General features: G+C 35.7%; 1 protein-coding gene across 1 annotated transcript; it reads left to right on the top strand.

The window, feature by feature from the left end:
* The first annotated feature begins 6,950 nt into the window (after positions 1 to 6,950).
* Positions 6,951 to 17,781, top strand: LOC129947936 (uncharacterized). The gene is made up of 4 exons (XM_056058708.1): positions 6,951 to 7,425; positions 7,500 to 7,568; positions 7,626 to 7,860; positions 16,350 to 17,781. Exons 1-4 carry the CDS (start codon positions 7,078 to 7,080, stop codon positions 17,378 to 17,380), a joined length of 1,683 nt encoding a protein of 560 aa, XP_055914683.1. The 5' UTR covers positions 6,951 to 7,077; the 3' UTR covers positions 17,381 to 17,781.

Here is a 17,781-nt window from a genome sequence, read left to right as displayed (position 1 = left end):
TTATTACGCTTGTTTTAATTTCTTAAATATTTGAAATTTGAAAAAGTCATGGGTAAGTATAAGTTTTAGAACAGCTTTATAAACTATGAATTTTAAGGCTCCAAAATGCCTAAGGATGTTTAATAGGGTCCGCCATCTAACGTTTTTTTTTCAACTAGTGCTTATTTCGTGAATGGTAACACTAAACACAACTCTGATTTGACAGATAACTAGTTTTATCCTTCTGCTGAATGAATATGGTTGTGTATACGCTTGAACAACGCTTAAGGCCCAACCATAATAGGCATAAGCAAACATAAGCTTATGTCAAAAACCCAACGAAAATTCACTTAAGTTTGTGAAATTACTGCGGATACCCATAATGCAATTTTGCTCACGTATCTACATGTCAGATTTTACCTATGCGGCGAGCGACTGGGATCGCTCTCTTGCTTAAGTTTGCTTAAGTTAACGAAACTGAGAAAAATTGAACGAAGCGGAGCTAGACTCCATTATATTAACTCGTATTGAGATTCTTTGTATTCGCACGTTTACTTATGCGCGCATATGCTAGCTTATGCCTATTGCAATTGGGCCTTTAGAGAAGATGCCGATTTTGTCAAAAAAATCATCTTTTCAGTTGAAGCTCATTCTAATCTTGGCGGGTATGAAAACAAGCAAAATTGTCTCATTTGGGCACAAAAAACCAGCACGCATACATTGAAAAGCCGATACACTTACAACGAGTCACTGTTTGTGTGGATTCTGGTCCAGAGGCATAATTGGACCATTTTTCTTCGAAAATGAGCAAAAGTTGGCCGTTACAGTCAATGGCGAACGTTATAGGGCCTGTTGAACGAATTTTTGTTCACAAAAATTGGAGAGGAGGATATTGGCAACATTTTGTTTCAACAGGACGGCGCTACGTTCCAAACAGCTAAAGCTACACTCGATATTTTTATAGCATTTTCAAAAAAAAAGTATTTGGCGGACCCTTTTTTAGGCTAGCCATTAACGACGCAACAAAAAAGTGCCCAAATTGACTTTTAATATAATTTTCTTAGATTAGAATAGCTATAATATTCATATGCGGGTGTTGGATGCTGCATAATCGGAATGTCACCTCACCATTAATATAATGAGGAATTAAAAATCACTGTTATAAAAATTTAATATGGATGTTAATACAAGAACCATGGACACTTCGGTTTAAATTGTGATTTGAAAAGGGTGTTTCCTAAAATAAAGAAAAATTTAATAAAATTGAAGTTTTGAGTTTCCTTTTTTTATTTTTTAAACCAAAATCAAACTTTTTTTGTGCACAACAGCGGGAATAATTTGCTCTAATTGAATGCTTTCATTTTCCATTGGCTAAGTTCAGCGTCGTAAATTTTTACAGAATTGTTAATAATTTAGAATAATAATGTCAACACTAGAAGTGACTTTTAATTACATCCACTGCCTTGAATCTCAAAAATGGATAGTGTGCTTGTTGTATAATATTTTACGCAGCAACCATTTTTTCAAATTTTGTAATTTAAGTATTTTTCGAAGACATTAAAAAAAATATGTACATATGTATATTTGTTTGAAATCTTAATGAAAATATTCGATTTGTCAAATTGACTCTGGCTTGTTCGTGTATGGTAGCTTTATAGAAGTTTTCATAACAAAATTGGAGTGCAGAGTACAAAAATTATAATTTATAAAAGATTTTTTCTGGACAGCACATACTTTTGTATGGGAATTCATAACTGAATACAAGGAAATGAGAAAATTAGCGGATTCACAAAGCTAGTGACTACGTGAATGCAAAATTGCACTACAAAGCTAGTCAATTGGGAACTGTCATATTAATGACAAATACAAGGATGTATTATAAAATAATAGTAATAATAATAGTTTTTTTTAATCCAATAAAACCAAATAATATAATAAAATTGATTTATATTTGTATTTAAATACCGAAAGATTCATTCCATTTTGAATTCTTGTGTCCTTACCGAGCAGCTGATTGTGAAACGTCACGTCACAACCAGTGTGCACTTAAGTTTTTTTTTTTTTTTTAAATTCATTTTTATTTATTCAATCTTAAACCTATCTTAAAGCTAGACAAAAATTCATAAAACTAGCCTAATTATCCATAACTTACAACTAACTTAATGGTCCCATACGGACACTCTAAGCTAAACTATAACACTAATTACTAATGCCTTTCGGCCTTAAGATCTATTTTACTTCAATTTAAATTTTATTTGTTTTGTTTTTATTAGAAAATTTTGAAAAAACTAATATCAATAACCTTTTTTTTATTTATTTTTACTTACAAACTACTTAAAATAAGGTCCTTAAATAAAACTTAAAACTAACTAAAACTACCTATTCTACCTATAAACTACTTAAAACTAGAACAACCACAGCAGCAAATCTAACTATCTAACATTTTTGTTTTTCATATTTCGTTGTCTTTTTTTTTTTTTTTTTTATATTTTTATTTTTTTTTAATGTTTTTTAATGTTTTTTTTTTTTTTTAATTTTTTTTTTTTTGTATTTTTTTTTTTTTTATTTTTTTTTTTTTTTTCATGCCACCATGCCTATTCTACTTAAAACTAAACCCTAAAACTATAAAACAAGTATGTAAGCCGGCCAAGGCTTAAACCCCATCCCGACTACCCATTATCAAGTGCCGATTGAAGCCACCAAAACTGGTTCTCCTGCTTCACCCTATCAGTTCGGTCCCGTTCGGACACAGCCCTACTGAACCGAAGGAGCTCTGCTCCGCCTTGTGCCATGACGTCCCGATTGTACAGGAGTCGCCTATCCACGGTTCTTCGTCTGACGTGGTAGATTAACGGAACTGCCAATCTATCCTGTATCAGACCGCATCTATCTAAAAAGAGGAATGCCTCTGGGGGAATGAAGCCGCTCAAGCGTGCACTCTCAAAATACTCGTCGTTCGGATAGAACGCCCCGAAAATTAAATTGTTGGTCGAAGACATAGCTCTTGCAATGTGACCTCGAACGAGTTTTATCACGAAATTGTCAATTCTGTTGATTCGAGCCCCGTTGTATAGGACCTCGTTTGAATAGTAATGCACATAAGAAGATTCGGCTGTTCGATATAAGCCGGTACAGCGTCGTAAACACTGCCGCTCGAACACCCGAAACCTCTCCATCTGGGAAGGGGCAACGTTGAACCACACAGGACAACCATAAACGATCATTGGCCGTATGAGGGCCATGTAGCAAATTACCTTCACTCTGGGGTCAAGCCGACTGCTAAAAAACAGTCGTTTCGTCAGAGCGAAGGCTCCTCTGGCCCTGGTCAGAGCAGCATTTATATGTCTGTCGAAATATAAATACTGATCTAACCAGATACCGAGGTACTTCACTACATTTTTGCTCGCCAATGGCTGCCCGTGAAGATCAACGATGACCATCTTGCGCCAATTCTTACACGTATCCCTCGTGGCCCCAGCCAACGGAGTCCGGAACAGAATTGTCTCTGACTTCTGGACATTTATTTTCAGTTTCCAGTCGTCGCAATATCGCTGAATCTTGTCGAAATCACGCTGCAAGAGATTTCTAATAACCTCAACCTTTCGGGCCGTTCTGTACGCAATTAGATCGTCAGCGTACGCAATTGCCTTTGTAAGACTACCTATCAGATCGCTGGTGTAAATGCTGAAGAGAATCGGCGAATTCACCGCTCCCTGTTGAAGACCATTTTTAATTGAGAATGTTGTGGTAGAAGTTACATTGCCACTTTTGACAACAAACTTTCTACCGTTAAGCATATCATAAAGTATATACAACAATGGCTTGCTTATGCCAAGCCTGCTCAGTTTTAGGTAAAGACCCTCTAACCATACGGTGTCAAAGGCCTTTTCCAAATCAACCAGAACAGCACCTGTGCATTGTTGTTTTGATTTATTCCATTGGATATCAGAAACGAGTTTAGACGCAGCATGAATTGTGTCATGACCCGCCTTGAACCCGAACTGTTTATCCGGAATTATTTTGTTGTCCGCAGCCCACTTAGTCAGAGCCCTATTAATGATTTTTTCGAAAACTTTGCTGATGCTCGGAAGAAGACTTATCGACCGAAGATTTGACGGGTTGGAGTTGTCCTTTCCCTTTTTCGGGAGAGGATGAACCACAGCAGTCTTCCAATGCACTGGATAATATGCATTATTCAGTGCATTGTTGAAGAGTGTGGTGTAAATGTCAATTGCTTCCATCGGTAAATGTCTTAGTACAACGTTGGATATACCATCGACACCTGCTGACTTTTTGTTTTTTATTGAGTTGAAGATGAGCTGAAGCTCAACCTTCGTCACTAACAAGGGACTTGGTCCCGTTTGCTCGGCGATTATGGCATTTGCCAAGGAATCGTCATTAAACCGCATGAAACCGCGGTTCTCAGATCGCCATTGTGTCATATCATTTCGAAGGTAAAAGTGATTAAGTAGGGCTCTGTTTTCCAGGTCGTGGTTGGGGCGAATGCTAACATTCACCTTGTACACTTGCTGGAAAGCAGCTCCCACCGCCTCCACTTTTTCCTTCGGATCTTCAATTATATAAAAGTCATCGTCAAAGATGGCTTCTTCTGGATCTATTTGCGCTGTCATGAGTACGTCTCTGTTTTCTTCGGTTCTTTGGAGTTTAAGACACGGAAGGTCATTATCGTTTTTTTTCCTGAATATCTTGTTGATTTTGGGGAACATACTAGGGTCACTCGAATTAACTGACCGGATCTTGCGGTCCCAATACTTGTTAATTGATAGCCTGTAGTTCTCCTTAATCAACAGATTGACATTTTTTATTGACGATTTCAGTGTCCTAACCTCCAAGTCGCGTGGGTCTGTAAGTCGTCTGTGCAAGTTTTTGAGTCTTGTCAGTAAGCCACTTTTGTGCCTACGTAGTGCGTCAATTGTCGCGTTTCTGTAAGCGTCCATTTGGTCCCGTTCTTTGTACTTTGGGATTGTCCGTTCCATCGTTCGTTTTATTGTTTCGTCCATCTGTTGTAAGTGTTGGTCGATTTCTGTATTTGTCAGGTTTCTGTTGTTTGGTGGGGCTATGTCACTCGAACGAAGTTCTCTCGCTAGGGCATTGGTGAAACGAGGCCACCGCATCTTACTGTAATTGTAAGAATGCGTTGGAACGTATTCCTCCAACTCCACGCGTTCGTTCGGAATCTGCATTACAGCAGCCAGTCCGCAGTGATCACTGTCGTACTCGACTGTCTGTAAGCAGTTTCGCGGGTGATTACCCACTTTGTCTGTAACTGTCAGTCTGGTGTCGTAAAGCAAAAGGTCCAGAAAGGAGCCGCTTCTTGGATACGATGGCCTTTCAGTAGCCAGCAGGTCGGCGCCATACTCAACGCTGTAAAGATTCATCAAATTAAAAAGATGATTACCTCTGGGATTACTATGTTGATTTCCCCAATCTTCATGTTTTGCGTTCAAATCACCGGCCAAGATGAAATAGTTTTCTTCCAAGCTCAGTTTAAGTTCCCTAAAAACAATCTCGAGTTCTGAAGCAAAGTAAGTAACCTGCGGAGCTCCAGCCGCATAAGCCGCAATCATATACATCCGCTTCCCTTGAGAGAGAGAGATGCATACAACGCAAACTTCTAGCGTCTTGAGCTTTCGCAATTCATTGTTGTATATGACTTTATAATTAATGCCTTTTCGTATAAAGAGAGCGACACCGCCCCCTTGAGTGGAATCGGGCCGGTCTCTTCTTACGATATTGTAATTTTTATGAGTCAATTTGTGTTTGTGGTTTAGCTTAGTTTCGCTAGCCATAAACACATCGGGACTGTAGTCTTTCAACAATTGGAACATATTGGCTCTTCGTTCAATCCTTATCAGTGAATTTACATTCACAGCTAGGACTTTAAGGCGCGTCTCCGGCAGCGCGCCCATTATGGTCTAAATTGCGCCAGGCCAGGCAACAAAGAGTAGAGATGATCTACCCTTTTGCCTTGCTCCTTTATCTGACTTTGCAGCCCTGTTAGTTGACCTTGAATGCTCAACAACAAGGCTACAATGTCAGGCTGCACCTCTGGTGCCTTAGGCACAGGGGCCTTGGGGGCAACCGTTGGTGGAGCCTGTCTCGTATTCCCATTCCCTGACACCATTTGGGCGTAAGAGAATTTGGGATCCACGAATTTTTGTGTTGGAGCCTGTCGAACTGTTCGACTTTTTTCGGCTTTTTGACTGGCCTGTTTTTGCTTCATTTCCTGGACCTTAGGGCAACCCCTATAGTTAGCCGGGTGCCCTTGGTTTCCACAAAGGACACACTTGAGCAGGGTCAAATCCTCAACCCGCTCATTCCCCAGCTTGCACTCTCCTTCTTTGTGTGCACTTAAGGCCCAACTATAATAGGCATAAGCTAGCATATGCGCGCAAAAGTAAACATGCGAATACAAAGAATTTCAATACAAGTGAACATAATGGAGTCTAGATCCGTTTCGTTCAATTTTTCTCAGTTTCGTTAACTTAAGCACACTTAAGCAAGAGCGATCCCAGTCGCTCGCCGCATAAGTAAAATCTGACATGTAGATACGTGAACAAAATTGCATTATGGCTATGCAGTAATTTCGTAAACTTAAGTGAATTTTCGTTGGGTTTTTGACATAAGCTTATGTTTGCTTATGCCTATTATAGTTGGTCCTTTACTTTGTAGCCAAAATTTTTACATCGGAGGGGAAATTTCAACTACTTTGTAGTTAGATTTAGGCAATCAGAATCCCTTGAATTGAATACGTAGCCACTAGCTTTGTGAATGCGACCAATATCTCGCTAAATGGGCTAAAATAAAAATCAAGTCTTTCAAACTTGAACTCAACTTTCAACTTCGAGTCCACGACCATTTCGACTCGATAGTCGAAGGTAGATTCAGTAAACATCGAAAATGGAGTTGGGTATCGGTTGGATTAGAGTCTCTGGTACCTATCTGTCAAGTGTCAGTTGTCATTGTTTTGTTAATTTGTTTTCGTTTGTAGAATGAAGATAAGAAAACAAAATTAAATACTTTGTTTATTTGTTTTGAAATAATGTCCAATATACATAAAATAAAAACATAACAATAATGGAAGAAAATAATACCAAACCAACAATTTGTCTAGCATGCCTTCAATGTTCGGTTGATTGCATTGAAATGATATCTACCCGAATTGGCAACAGCAACCATGAGATATCTCCAACTTATTTGGATTGCTACAAAGCTTGCACTCAATTAGATATCGAACATGGACAAACAATTAATATATGTTTGTCATGTTCCAATTATCTCCTTGATGTTTATAAGTTCATAATTAAAGCTAGGAACTCTTATGGTATTATTATGGGAATTAAAATGAATGATTTAGTGAAAATCGACGACGACTCCGCCGCCGTCGCCGACAGTCAAACAATGACTACCACAAAAGAAATCCAGGTTGAATTATAAACTTTTAGTTTATTGATAGAAATACATTTTTAAAATTGTGTATTTATTTTAAATGTTAACAGATAAAACAAGAGTTTATGGTCCCGGAGAGATATCATGAGACATCGGTTCATAATCCCGTTCAAGAAGAGGTTCCTTTCTTACAAAACTTATAAGGCCATATTTAATTCTTGTAATCCTTTTTATAGACTGGAAATGGTTGTGAATTTGAAGAACCAAACTATTACTGGACCCAAGATGTAATTCCTAAAGATGGAATCAATTCTCAACAATACATGGCAAAGGGTGATAATGATGAAGTTTTTGTCATACAAGAAATCGATGATTTTCATCATACTGATGAAAGTTTTGATTGCAATTCATTCTCCAAGTCATACAATAAAACTAATTTTAACGAAGAACACACTAAGAAGAATTATCATGGTAAGAAATGTCTTTTTTTAAAAGGTTATTTATTTTTTGAGTTTATTAAATAAAGTGAGTTTTACCAATCCTTATTAATTGAGGTCTAGTTTTGTGCTATAGCACAGATAATTCGAGATAGGTAGTCATAAAAGATAAAAAGCTAAGTTAGTATACAAAGATAAAAGTTTTTTTTTCATTTCAGTTCCTCAGGGTAAAGAAAGTTATAGCTGGGTTTTCAGTTTTAAGAATTTAGTGTGATAGCCGTTCCACAGGGATATTGTTAGTTAGATCAGTAATTATTGGGTACTTGATAGCTATAGTCCCATTTCTAATTTTCAGTAAGTAATTACGTCCTTTCTCTTGAAGATGATGGTTTTTACATTACTTGATAACCATAACTTTACCCAATAATACATCTCATAAAATCCAAGTCATTCTTCGTTAAATTTTTAAACCATCGACAAAAAAATGATAACAAATAAACTATTAGTTAGTAAAGTGTTATTATGACTTTTAATAGACAATATAAGCTTTTTAACGATTGAATTTGTTAAGCTCCGTTTTAAGTAATTTCAGTCGCTTCGTTAAGAAAAATAATATGTCCTACTTAAATGGAATTTATGTATAAATAATCATAAATTATTTATCTACTTCTGTATATTTATCTCGAAGGCACAAGACTTCGGGCAAGGACCATGAACGAAAAAGAGGCTGAAATGCGACCCATACTGATAACTTCCCATCCCGTCTGTCGATTTGTCTTGCTTAAAAATTTGTAGGTTTTCGCCTCTTTTTCGTGTTGGGTTAAGAAAGTTGTCAGTTGAATTATTCTTAAACATTTTTAAATTACCAACAATATTTTTTATATAAGGAAATAGTGTAGTTTGAAAATCTAGTTTTGTAGATTTTTAGTGGAAAACAAATTTTTACCAATACAAGAAGCATTTTTTAAATGTTTACAAATTGAATGAATGAAATTAATTTGAGAGATATCAAGAACCGAACATCAATTTTTCGAAATGTTCGTACTATTTCATGTAGATTTTATTTTTTTTTATGAAAAAAAAACGGACAGTTGGATTTTTATAAAAAAAAAAACCACCGAATATCAAAAACAATATTTTCTGTGAAATGAAAAAAGCTTGAAGATAATATTTTAAATTCTTGAAAAGCTTTCTGATTCGAAGTTAATTTTTACCAAATTTTAGTATTGTTTCTTTTTTTAAGGTTTTTATTTTTTGTAAGAAAATTGTCAATTAGATTTTTCTCAATTTTTTTTTGGAATGTTGAAAACAATATTTCTTATAAATTAAAATTAGTTGGAAGCTAAAACTCAAATTTTTGAAAAGATATTTGAGTCGAAAATCAATTTTACCAACTTTTATTAATTTTTTTGTTTAAGTTTTTATTTTTTTTTAAACTGTCAATTCGTTTTTTCTCAAAATCTTACCAGATATTAAAAACGTTATTCTTCGTTGCACAAAATTATTTTGTAGATGAAATCATTATTATTTGTAATATTTTTTTATTCGTAAAATTTTCGAGGTGATAAATTTTTTTCGTTAACCAAAATGTTTACCTTTTTTTAAAGTCCTATGGTAAAATAAATTACCCAAGCAATTTTCCTGAGAGCCCTTTCTACATCTTTCTGCATTATTGTCTGTATAACAAAATTTATTTGAAGTCGATATCTTGAAACGTCGAGAAATGTCAAAATTTTCAATTCGACAAATCGGACCCATTACAATAATTCCTTATGGGAAGTTAATAAATAAATCAAATCAGTTTCTGAGAGGAATTCAACTTTTATTTTGATGTTAGATCTGAGCTTATAGAAGGAAAATTATATGCATTTTTATACTTCGTCTCCTCCATTCAGTGCTTTTGCTTTGTAAAATAAAAAAATGTCAATTTTTGACGTATACAGTTGTGTTCATAAAAATAGCAGTGCTCTCCAGATAAAACAAAAAGGTCTTCAATATCGACGTTATAATATACATATTTCATTAAACTTCTAATAACAAACTAAAATTTTATTCATAATAACAGAAATTAAGTATAATCGATTTTTACCGTTAGTTTCGTCACAGTAAAACCGTTTTTTAAACATATGGCTGTTCATAAAAATAGCAGTGCAGTTCCACGAATCACGCATTGCTTGCCACAATTCTTTCGAACTCTTGGGTATTGCTTTATAAATTGCGTTCTTAACATCCCCCCACAAATATTCGAGGGGGTTAAGGTCGAGGGATTGAGCGGGCCACTCCATAACGGATAACTCCTTCTGCGCAAACCATGATTTTGCCTTTTTTGACGTATGCTTTGGGTCATAGTTTTGTTGGTATACCCAAACCAACGGCATTTCCTCTTCAGCATAGGGTAACATAACGTCCTAGAGAATTTTCACATACTCGGTTGCATCTCTTATACCCCCGATGGGATTATTAGGCCCGACCTCGTCATATGAAAAGTAAGCCCATATCATAATTTTCCCTCCACCATGCTAGTGTACCGTGGATCGTATGCTGCATTTTTGGGTCTTGTCACATATTATCGACGACCCTTGGACCCAAAAAGGACGACTTTGCTTTCATCGCTCCACAGAACATTCGTCCATTTCTCTTTTGTCTAATCTCTATGCGCTTTAACAAACTCCATTCTCTTGGCCACATGCCGTTTCGTCAAGAATGGTACCTTGCGTTGACTTTGGGCTGGTAACTTCGCTTATAAAAGACGTCTTCTTATTGTGACAGCGCTAACAGACAGTTGAAGTCCATTTCCTATTTTCCTAGAGCCTATGGAAGGGTTCTGTTTTGCTAACTGAACAATTTTTCTGTCAGTTCTTTCAGTAATGATCCTTTTTGGGCCTCACGTTTTCGATTTATTTTGCCATTTTAAGGTGTTACTGACCATTTTTGTTGAGCAGCCTAGGATGTCTGGAATATTTTGGTAGGTTTTTTCCTCCAAACGCAGTTTTTAAATAAGTTTTCGAATTGCTTCGGTGCAGTGTCTTGACCGTCCCATTGTTTATTTTTGAGCCAACATTTATTAATTTTTTATATACTAGTATGTTAAAAATACTTAAAACTTTAAATAGTAAAATATTTACTTACCGGAAATTTAAAAAAATTTAATTTTTAACCTTTAATTATAAAATCAAAAGCACTGCTATTTTTATGAACACTCTATATCCAGAGAGTTTGAAATATTGTGTGTTCAAAAGTAGAGTATAACTTTAAGCTAAAAGTCTCTAATATGAAAACGAAAGACCGTTAGATGCAAGTAACATGTTATTTTTTTTGTAAGAATTTCCGTTCTTAAAATAATTGAAAATCTAATAAAATGTGAACAGCACTGGTGTTTTTATGAACACAACTGTAAATCAAATTTTAAAGTTAGAAACCCCATTTTTGTGTTCAAAATACATAAATTCATTTTTATTTTGTCTTTATCTTGTCTCATCTTTTATATCAAGCTCATTTTTTATAACATAATATTATGGACATAGTAATTTGACGGTCAGTCAATTTGTCAAATTAATTTTCTATTCTATAGAACTTCCGTTTGGAGTCACATTACGTTCTTTTCCTTACGATTGTCAAACGAAACGTGAGGTCGAAGCTCCATTGTGTTAGCATGCATTGAATTCCTATGGCTGAACTCATAAACGTCAGGTGAAGCCGAAGCTGAAGCCTGTTTGTGATTCAGCCATTAAAATCATTCATATTTTATTTTTTTTTAATCAGGACAAAGAACTTGGTCAAACATTTCGTGGTGTCAAGTTTGTTGCATTGCCATTTGACACCTGTCAAATTCAGCTCCAACAGAATAACGGATGGCTTATTAACAACCGAACAACGCGTTAAAATTATTAAAACTTAATACAAAAGTTATTGTCATAATCGATCGATTATTTAAGATTTACCGGCGCATTAAAATCCAAAATATAGCCCACGGAAATGTGCAAAAAATTACAATGACCTCAAAGATTTCGTAGCACGGGAACCCTTTGAAGTGACCATTTGAATGAAATTATTGTTTTTCAGAATTATTGAATGTTGACAACAATATTTGTTAAAAGATAAAAGTAGTTTAAAGCTAATATCTCAAGGTTTTGAAAAGATATTTGAGTAGAAAATCAATTTTTACCAACTTTTATAATTTTTTTTGTTTAGGTTTTTATTTTTTGTAAAAAAACTGTCAATTCGATTTTGTTGTTGATGATGAAACAATATTTTTTATAAAATAAAATAAGTCGATAGCGATAATCTCAAGTTTTTGAAAAGATATTTGAGTCGAAATTAAATTTTTACCAACTTTGAGTAATGATTTTTTAGGTTTTTATTTTTTATAAATAAAAATGTCAATTTGTTTTTTCTCAAAATTTTACCACATGTTTGCACAAAATTGTTTTGGAGATGAAATAATTCTGTATTCGTTAAATTTTCGAGGTGAAAAAAAACGATAATTAGATTTTTTCCAAAAATATGTTGGTTTGGAATCACTTTATAATATATACAGCCCAATTCTTAATATTCCCGGTGAAAACAATTCCCCGGAGACTTGTTCTCCCGATAGTAAAATTCTCCTATTCCGAATTCCCCGGGAGACAGTTTTTCCCTTGGAACTCGGGACTGAAAATTTTGTATGTTTTAAACAGCTGTTCCGAAGTATTTGACACAAGAATGTAGGTGTACAAAAGCTTCAGAAAAGGAAAACAAACATTTTAAAATTGATATTTATGCATAAATAAATGCATATATGTATAAGTAAATTAAATTAAAAAATGTTCAGTATTGCAGCAAGAATCTTGTTTGAAAAGGACATTTTTTTTTTTTACATTTTAATTTATTGAACCATAAAAATGTATATACATTTGGCTTAATTCTAACATAAATAATATTTAACAATAACTTTAATTAAAACATTTGTTGGCACAAAGGGGGCCTAACTTTATACATTGATGAAATTCAAAATTTAACATGTGTTTAACATGAAGTCGATGGCTAAAAAAAAAGTGTCGTTGGCGAGGTTCATCTCGGGTTGTTTAGTCCTGGTTGTCCTGATGGAGGTTGGTTGAATGTGGCGGTGTTCAGCCGCAGTAGTATGCTGACTCCAGGCCAGCATAGAAGAAGACGTCGTCGTCAGTGGGGAGTTTGTCCAAGATATCCATACCACAATGGTATCTCGGGTCCGGGTGTCGTTCTTGATTGGCCATCCTTCTCATTAATTGGTTGGGGTGGCTGGCGACTTTGGTGATTATCTTCCTTGCTGCCTGATGTGCAAGGAATTGGTCAAGTGGCTTGATTTCAGCTTCTTCGTAGACTCTACTATTACTATAGTGCTTCTGTCGTTGACGGTCGAATTGTAGATCGGTGCATATCCTTAGTATCTTCCTCTCGAAGACATTAAGTCTTTCCATTGCAGTTTTTGATATGGTGAACCATATCGGAAAACCGTAGGTGATAACCGGTCTTAGCAGTTGTTTGTATATCAACATTTTCGTTGGTTTACTTAATCCAGTTTTCTTCTTCAAGAGAGGATGTTGGCTTTTGTTATCACAGCAGCTCATTGAATAGTATTCCCAGGTATTTGGCGTTCTTCTTGGCTTTAATCCTTGATCCATCCCGGAACGTCAGAACAAGGTTTCGGGCCACTGCCGCCGATCTACAGCGGCTGTTGTTGACAGGTCTCCGGAAGCATACCAGTTCCGATTTGAAGGTATTTATCCTTATTCCCCACTTCTGGTAGTACTCGTAAAGTCTGCTTATGTGTGCTTCTACTCTTCGGGCTGTGATCGTAGGAAACATGGAGGACGAATAGGTGAGTGAGTCATCCGTAAACAGCAGGTTCTTACAATCCGTTGGTACTGGCTGGTCAGATGTCATCAGGCTGTAGAGGAACGGTCCAAGTTTCAATCCTTGGGCGATTCCAGCCTTTACGTCTCTAATCGTTGACTTGCAACTATCTATTTCTACGAAGAAGTTTCTGAAAGAAAGAAAAGAAAACAAAATTTTTATTATTGGCTGTGGGAAATTAAAAATTCGGAGCTCATGGATGAGGCCCTCAATCCATACGCTGTCGAAAGCTTTCTCGACATCCAGAAAGCATCCAACTGTGGCTCGGTGGCTATTGAGAGCAGCGGTGGCGTCAGACTGAAACTTTAGAAGTGGATGGATCGTTGAGTGAGCCTGTCAGAATCCAAACTGCATATCGGGGTTGATGCTATGCTCGTTGCAGAATTTCTTCAGTATTGTTAAAATGACTTCTTTCAAAATTTTGCTGATGTTGTTGGAAGTGAGACAGGGCTGTAGTTGGGGATCATATTAGTACTGCCTTTCTTCGGGATTGATACTACTTTGGCTGTCTTCCACTTTTTTGGAAAGTAGCCGTTGTTGATGAGTTATTTATGATAATAGTCAAGATTATCAAAAAAAACTTGAGGAAGTATTTTCAGGATATAGTTGGAAATCCCGTCCATTCCATTTGACTTCTTCGGCTTCAAGCTGTTAATGATGTCAGCTATCTTCTCAGGATTGCAGAATTTATGGGTATTTGCTAGTTCATCGGCTTTGCAGTTGTCGTCAAATTGAACTTCAATGTTTGGCTGCTGAATCAACTGGATTGAGGTTTCTACTTGGTTGAGGAAGGCTTGGTTCATTGATGGTTTTGGAGTGAAACTCTGTTCAAAGTGTTTGGCAAAAGCTTCCACTTTGTCATTCGTTGAAGTTAGCTCGATGTTGTTGCTCATCGTGACTTCCGGCAGTGGTTTTCTCCTACCGATGAGACGGTTTATTTCCTTGAAGGCGTTTGGTCCCGGTTTTATCTCCCTCAATCTCTTTTTGAAGGAGATGTCGTTGTGGTGTCGGATGGAGTTTCAGAACATGATGTTCAAACATTCTAGTTCGCTCTTGACAGTCCGGTATTCAGGGTTCACCATGTTGAGTTCCCTCTGATGGATCCTCTGGAGGCGCTTTCTCAGCCTTTGTCGGTGGGAGTATAGGTTTTGAACATTTTCCGGGAGGTGTTGGTATCTGTCTTTCGTTGTCCTGTGGATTTTTTGGGCATCAAGTGCAATTGTGATGGTTGATTCCATGGACTCGACAGCCTCATCAATTTCGTTGTCCTGTAGGTTTCGGTTCGTTGGTGGCAGCACCAGGTTTCCTTCGATATCCAACTGCAATTTCTCGAAATTTAGTCTCTTGTAGTCGATGAAGTCCGCTTGAGGTCTCGCTGCTAAAATGGCTGGTTGGCTGAGTTTTATGGACAGGAGTACTGCATCGTGATCCGAATCGCTTGGGACAGTTGAACACGTAAAATTGCAGATGTCTGGAATGACAAACAAAATTTTGAACTTGACAGAAAGAAATCAAGAGTTGATGGAGTTCTAGGGATTTCTGGCTTTGGCTGAGACACTACCACCAAAGAATGTTCATCAACACTATAGCTTTCCCTTCGGTATTGATAGTTGTATCCTGCCATTGATGGTGGCGTGCATTGAAGTCGCCTCCAATGAGTCCGTAGGTAGTACGTTTCAGAACGTTGTTGAGGACTCCCAAGTCGTTTCGGATGTTTTCGTTGGTGGAGCCGCATTTGAAATAAATGCTTATAATAGTGAGGGACTCACCTTGTCCCAACTCTATTCTCACTGCAGTGGCTTCGCTGGTAAAATGTCCTGGGATGATAACTTCGCTGGTGAGAGACCTTTCTGCATCTTTCTGCATAATTATCTGTATAACATAATTTATTTGAAGTCGATATCTCTTCTGGGGCTTTTGCTATGGACAACGAAAAAAACGTCGCGAACATACGGACGTACAAACGTACGTACACACGCACGCACAGACATCTTTCTAAAAATCTTTTATTTCGGCTCTGGGACTTTGAAACGTCGAGAAATGTCACTCACTTGACTGAAGAAAAGAAATTTTGACGTCGTCAAAACAAAATGTATGGTATGCAAACAAATTTCAGGACTTGATGAAAAATAGGACATAGGTGATTGAAAAATAGTCTACTTTGATAATATGAATAAGTTGTATGTGAGTTAATATTGTTTTTAAACATGTTTTTATTAATAACAAGAATTTTAACCTATTTTTAAAAAATTAGTTGCTGCAAAAATGTTATTAAAAAAAGGCCAGATTAAAGGTAACATGTTTAAAGGTTGTTAAAATAAAGTAAAAGGCTTTTGATAGGGTTTCTAGAAATACAAATTATTTGAAATTACTTGTGTCTATAGACATAGAGGGGGAAGGGGTGAGCACATTATATTAAACTTTATATAAAATGAAAACAAGCTATCCAAAGGAGTTTTCAAAAAACAAAACATTTATTTAAATGGATCACTAGGGCAAAGATGCAGGAAAGGACCTCAGGATTTAAACGCAATATTACCATGTTTATAAGTAAAAACTTAATTGTATATTATATTTATATTTTTTTTAACATTTTATTGAAAAATAGTCCCTTGGTAATAAATATTGTGTATTTTTATTTTTTTTTAGAAAATTTAGTGAAGAGTCAAAAGTCTTATTGGAAAAATCCTCATGTAACACAAAGCATGTCCTCGCTTTCAAATACACCTCAAAACAAAGCATTTAACAATGAAAAAATGAATAATGAAATAGCTGAACACCAAAAACGTAAATTAAATGCTCAATCAAAGAAAGCAGCGTACATGCGACAATATCGAGCTCGAAAAAAAAATGAAGCATTGTTTTTGAAAGAACATACAACTTTTGCCAATAACAAATTTAATTTTAGTTCATTAACCGAAATGGAGATGAGAACCACAAAAACTACTGTTCCTACAACAAAAATTCAACGACATCAACAACAACTTCTATCCACCACTAAACCTTTCAAAAATATTCGACCTCGACTAAATACTACAAAAACTAAAGCTACAACCACATTAAATGAAAGCTTTGTCAAAGAAAAATATTTTGAAATCGAACCACTGCCACTGCTAACATACTTGAGTAGTTCTTCTGAATCTTCGGATCCACAAACTACAACATCATCAATGAATTTTTATACAAAGCAACAAAAGAGGGTCCTATCAGATGCTGAACGTTCAAAATTGTTTCGAGAGCGAAAAATGATTGAGGAAGCCTCAAATGGGTATTGTGTTGAGAGAGAACAAATGTCACCCCTATCAGGTGCTGATCGTATAAGAAACTATCGAATTCGAAAAAAAATTGCCGAAGCTGCAGGTACAATTAAAAAAACTGATGCTGAACGATCGAAAAGGTATCGAGCTCGAAAAAAATTTGGCGAGGTTGTCAGCACCACAGTTAAAAAAGGAATACCACTATCAGATGCTGAACGTTCGAGGAATTACAGAGCTCGCAAAAAATACGATAGTGACAAGACAATTGAGCATGAATCACCAAATTTATCGTTGCCAAATAAAAATAGTTACCAACGACAACATTCCATACAACAAAGTACAAATTTTGAATCTTCTAATATACAAGTTAAAACGCCTAATAACTTTAAAACGAGTCAAGAACTTTTTAAACTATTAGTGTAAAGCCACTGGACCGGTGTCGAAACTACCGAAATTTAAAAGAAAATGAATTCATCGAAACACCATGGGTATTTTTGTAAAATAAAATTTATCAACAAAGAAAAACAAAGCTAACTACACGAGTTACTTTGCAAATGAAAGTTTCTAAAAAGTTCGTTAAAATTGTCAACTCCTCATATATGTATGGGTCCAATGTATTTATATGGAACATGGATAAGTTTTGGAAAGAGTCTGAATAAAGTTTCTAGTGTTGTATTTCAATACATTCTTTAAAAAAATAAAATACAAATTAGCATTTAACTACGTAATATAAATACAAAGTGAAATTTATGCTTAAAGCTTTAGATTTATTAAAACTGTAATAAAATGGAATTGTAAGAATAAAACATTTGCATTGTATAAAT

Source organism: Eupeodes corollae, chromosome 2 (genome assembly GCF_945859685.1).
Source record: "Eupeodes corollae chromosome 2, idEupCoro1.1, whole genome shotgun sequence".
In the NCBI taxonomy this organism is placed as follows: Eukaryota; Metazoa; Arthropoda; class Insecta; order Diptera; family Syrphidae; genus Eupeodes; species Eupeodes corollae.
This window is presented reverse-complemented; position numbering and strand designations above follow the sequence as displayed.